This window comes from Triticum aestivum, chromosome 1B (genome assembly GCF_018294505.1).
Source record: "Triticum aestivum cultivar Chinese Spring chromosome 1B, IWGSC CS RefSeq v2.1, whole genome shotgun sequence".
In the NCBI taxonomy this organism is placed as follows: domain Eukaryota; kingdom Viridiplantae; phylum Streptophyta; class Magnoliopsida; order Poales; family Poaceae; genus Triticum; species Triticum aestivum.
The window spans coordinates 549,240,605-549,245,206 of NC_057795.1; the positions used below are offsets into that span (position 1 = coordinate 549,240,605).

General features: G+C 50.4%; 1 protein-coding gene across 1 annotated transcript; it reads right to left on the bottom strand.

Moving 5' to 3' along the window:
• Nucleotides 1-505: 505 nt before the first annotated feature.
• On the bottom strand, nt 506-2,644 carry LOC123137540 (F-box/FBD/LRR-repeat protein At1g16930). The gene is made up of 3 exons (XM_044557335.1): nt 1,479-2,644; nt 1,245-1,379; nt 506-1,108 (listed from the first exon to the last, which is right to left on the bottom strand). Exons 1-3 carry the CDS (start codon nt 2,550-2,552, stop codon nt 683-685), a joined length of 1,635 nt encoding a protein of 544 aa, XP_044413270.1. The 5' UTR covers nt 2,553-2,644; the 3' UTR covers nt 506-682.
• Nucleotides 2,645-4,602: the final 1,958 nt, after the last annotated feature.

A 4,602-nucleotide genomic window follows, 5' to 3' on the forward strand; every position in this document is an offset into this window, starting at 1 on the left:
AATGGATCAGTATTTACTGCCATCTTATATATGTTTTCATGCCAATTTAAGGATCTCTGTTTATGGGAAGGAGGGAGTGCTCTGCTTTGGGGACTTCCAGCCCATGCATGGACGAAATTGGATAAGAAACTTTGCAAATATGCAAAAAATGCATGTATGCTACATCCAAAAGTCATGCTTGAATTTTTCAGAATTCAAATCCCTTGGAGACAAAAAACATTAAGCTTGTATAGTTCTACTTATATCAACACCAATTCTTTATATTTGATTAAAACATGATACACCCATCACATCACCTTAACATGCCGCTGATACATACAAACATTAAGGCAACAAATTCTAATTGTGCCTAAAGAAATACTTCTATGAACCAGAGATGCATTATTCGCTGAAACTAGCAGAAACAAGGGTGCAAACATTCTGTTCTTATGTAGCATGAATTGAAAAGGAAGAAACTTGAGACAAAGGGCATGAAGGTCCTCCTTTTTTTTTTTCTTTTGAGACAAAGGGCATGAAGGTCGTCTTTTATTCCCTAAAGCTGGTTATATGATAGTACATAGATATAGTAACTGCTGGTGTTACTAGCTTACAATACAAGACCAAACAACAAATAAACAAGGGCAACCAACTACATAAAAGATTAAAACTAGCATTCAAGGGCAACAGGCAGCCCGAGTTCTAATTAAACCTGGTATGTAGTATCTCCTAGACCCAACTCTTTACACCTCCAGCATCCGATGGACGGCATGTCAAAGGGATCGTTCATCGACAAATCATGGGTATGCTTGTTGCGTGTGAAATAATCCCTAGTGCCACATCTCAGTTCAATTTGAGCATCCGGAGAAGCTCTAAGTTGATCTCGTAGCTTGCTCTGTATATTAGCAAAGAAATTGTGCTGGCGGTGGTAAGGCGATGTGATTTTCATTTCCTTTAGCGCTTTCGCATTCAGAAGAAAGAACTTGGCAAAGTTGATAAATGCACTATTTTCGCCGTCATAATTCTTCAACACCACTTTCTTTAGATGCAGCTGAAAGCACTCGATTGGGTGCAGTGGGTCATACTTCCGGGCATTACCAATATAATAAATTGCGCGTGACAGTGGCTGAAACTGGAGATAGAGAGAGCAAACAATACAAAAGAAGTTACCAACATGTTAGAAATACATATAGCTGGCTAGATTGCACGTCAATCAAATGCTTATTTTGCTATTTAAGGCAAGCAACAATGTTTTATACTGTACTCACAATGACATACAGCCTCTCCAAGCAGGGGAAGCACTTGAGGAAGTTGACCACTGCATCCAGATCAGGGCCAACAGGGCTGAAAACCAAAACCCTCATGGTGTGCATTTTGGTTGTCAAACTAACAGCAACCCCTTTCTGCAGAACAATGTGCAAATATAAGAATAACAGCCTACACATAAGATTATAAGAACGTTAAGTGAATGCAATTGACGAAGGTTGCTGACTTGCTGTTACCTGAAAAATTGTTCTTCCAAGGTGGAGCTCAGATATGTCCTCGGACAGCATACCCAATATCTCCAGTTTAGGTGCGCAAATTATCCGTATGGTCGCTGGGCCGCCCTTTGGATCAAGGGCTAGCAACCTCTCAAGGCACGGGGCATCCTCGATGACCAACTCTTGCAGAAACACACCTCCATACCTCGAGTCGACGCAAAAGCCCAGACTCTTCAGAGTTTGGGAGCTGATGCAGAGGCGAGCAATGCCCAAATTTTCCTTGAGCTCGAGGCTTTCCAAGGCAGGGCAGCCCGAGAGCATGCTCTGGAGAGCGTCCTCCGAGATGGTGACCCTCTCCAGGGTCAGCTGCTCCAGGCACGGGAACTTCAGCGACAGATGCCCAATCAAGTCCGGGAGGTGAAAGCCGTGGAATTTGGCCACGCGGAGCGTCGGCGAGAAGCGGCACGCCGCCGGTGGCAGCGGATACAGCTTCTTCCTGTCCGCGAACCAGAGCTTGGGGTTGAGCTGGAGCTCCTGTAGACTGTCCAGGGCCTGGGAGCTAAGCCAGCCTTCGATCTTGTCGTAACAGTCGTCGATGCAGAAGCAGAGCAGGAAGCGGCGCGTGGGGCCGCGATGCTCGGAGAGGACCTTTGGGATCAGGTCGATGAGCTTGTGGGTCTTGTTGATGAGCTCACGGTTCACCACGAGGTTCAGAGGAGCGGAGCGCCAGAGCGGACGCCACCGGCGGGAGATGGCCTGCGTGCGGGCGCCTTCCTTGGTGGCGAGAAGAGAGACGATGCTGCCGAGGACGGCATCCGGGAGGCGGCTGATGTGATCAGCGTCACCGCAGTTGTCACTGGCTGGTGGATCTTGGCCGTCGTGAAGATGCAACTTACGCTTCTTGGAAGCTTGTATCGCAGCCGACGCAGCGGCGGCGGCCCCTGTAGTCGCTGGCACAGCCGCTGCCTCCTTCCCATTTGACGCCGCCGCCGCCTCCGTCGCGGTCACAGCCGCCGCCGCCGCCTCCTTGGCGGTCTCCGCAGCAGCTGAGGCCGCCACTGATGCCGCTGCAGGCGCGGCCAACGCCTCCTCCATGGGTGGGTGGAAATATTCTGGCTTCTTCGGTGCGTGGTGGCGGAATTTGGGAACCACCGACAGCCTGTTTGTTTCGGGGTAATTGGCATTAAGGAATGGGAAGTAGGTGGGTGCAGCACTTAAAGTCCCTTGTTTGATTGGAGGACATGGAAATTAATGAGAGAAGAGCAAAGGGAGTTACGAGTCAAACTCCCTCTTATTTCTTACCTGGTGGGGGGCTGGTAATTGAGGGAGGGAATGGAAAATGAGAGAAAAAAACCTGTTGGCATGGTCATTGCTCGCGTTCCGCATGTGTAGGGATGGAGTTTAACCGATGAACCCATTTCTTAGTTAGTTTTTCTGTCAAATTTCCACGAAAAAGTCCCTTCAATCACCAAACAAGGGAGTGAGACTAGTATTTCCCATGTCTAAACCCCACAGCCAACTCCCACCACTAATTCCCCTTCCCCTTCCCTAAGACTACCAAACACGTTGCGAGGGTTTACTCTTCGGGGAACAGTATATCGGTTTCAAGTTTCAACGGACTGATGCGAAGCAAAAACAGGCGTCCATCTGACACGTGCTCCGCCACGTAGCAAGTACTCACACATGTTCTCCCTTATCCTGAAACGTACAGTAGCTCAGACAACACCTGTCTATAATCCCAAGGTGCTAGTGAGGGAGGGTATACATTTTCTTCTGTCGGTGGAGAGAGCCCGGTCACTACTCATATTTTTGCGGACACTGTCTGTCAGTGTAACAACGTACCTCACATCATAAGTTAAATTCATACCATGTCATGCAACACAAAAATTATGTATTTGTAAAACTAGCCTAACTACTCTTTGTCGCCGGACGGACCGGCCTTCTGATCATTAGTGCCCGCCTGCATCTCTGGCTCCTTGTCGGACTCCACGTCGGCGAAGAGTTTATCCTGCTCCTACCCCGCGGAGGAAGCGACAGTTTGCTTCACCTCCGCCTCCGAGTAAATGGAGTCAAGAATGACCTACTGCTCCGTCGTTTCCTTCTCTTGGATGACCTCAAAATCATCCAGCGCGTCGGCCATGCCGAAGCCGACGACTGGAGGCACCGGATCTACCTAGTCTTCCTCCTCTGGCTCCGCGTCCAATGCGTGCTGCTCCGCCTCCTCAATGTCCTTCCCCCCCTGCTCCTTCTCCGGAGAGTTCGGAGGCAGGTCAACTGCAATAGAGCGGCGCGCCAGGCTGGATCTCCGCCAGAAGCTCCAACCAGCGCTAAGTTGAGCATGTCGCTCATCGTGATCTGCTGGTCGACCATGGTTCCGGTAGACGGCAATTTCTGAGCCAAATGGGCAATCGCGGCGGAAAGGGAGGGTGGAAACGGGACTGTCTAGGATTGGGGTGCCGCCGTCCGGCTTAAATCCTCATCACACTTGAAGAGTTCGCCATGCTTCGCTTGTGCCTCACGGAGGAAGCGGCGGTTTGACTCCACCTCAGCCTCTGAGTGGACGAAATCGAGGATGGCCTGCTGCTCCACCGCCTCCTTTCCTTGGGCGACCTCAAACTCGGCCAGTGCATTAGTTGTATCGAAGCCGACAACCGGAGGCACTGAATCTACCTAGACTTCTTCCTCTTTCTCTTTCGGCTCCGCATTCTCCATGTCCGCATCCAACGCTTGCTGCTCCGCCTCCTTCATGTCCTCCTCCTCCTCCTGCTCTTGAGAATGCGGAGGCAGACCGGCTACAATACGAGTGGTGTGACGGACTTGGATCTCCTCTAGAAGCTCCAACCGACGTTGTAGAGTGAGCATGTCGTACGTCATGTTCCACTGGCGGATCATGGTTCTAGCGGACGGCAAGCTCCGAGTGGAGTGGACAGCGATGGCGGAAGGGGAGGGAGGAAATGGGACTGGCTAGGGTGAGGGTGCCGCCGTCTGGCTTAAATAGCCAAATTTGGCCTCTCAGTCTGACATGGCAGGCGCGACCGGGCCTCCTCATATCCGTCCCATGCATGAGTTGGATACGAGGGTGTTGGTCAGCTCAATCTATAAAACCGGTTTGAGGAGATCATTTGAATTACGATTTTGTGACTAA

What these genes read in the sequence shown, in the direction of transcription:
- LOC123137540 (XM_044557335.1), bottom strand. Translation starts at nt 2,552, where the DNA reads ATGGAGGAGGCGTTGGCCGCGCCTGCAGCGGCATCAGTGGCGGCCTCA. An exon ending in TTGGAAGAACAATTTTTCAG is followed by an intron (nt 1,380 to 1,478) that starts GTAACAGCAAGT and finishes ATTGTTCTGCAG; the next exon opens with AAAGGGGTTGCTGTTAGTTT. An exon ending in TGGAGAGGCTGTATGTCATT is followed by an intron (nt 1,109 to 1,244) that starts GTGAGTACAGTA and finishes CTCTATCTCCAG; the next exon opens with TTTCAGCCACTGTCACGCGC.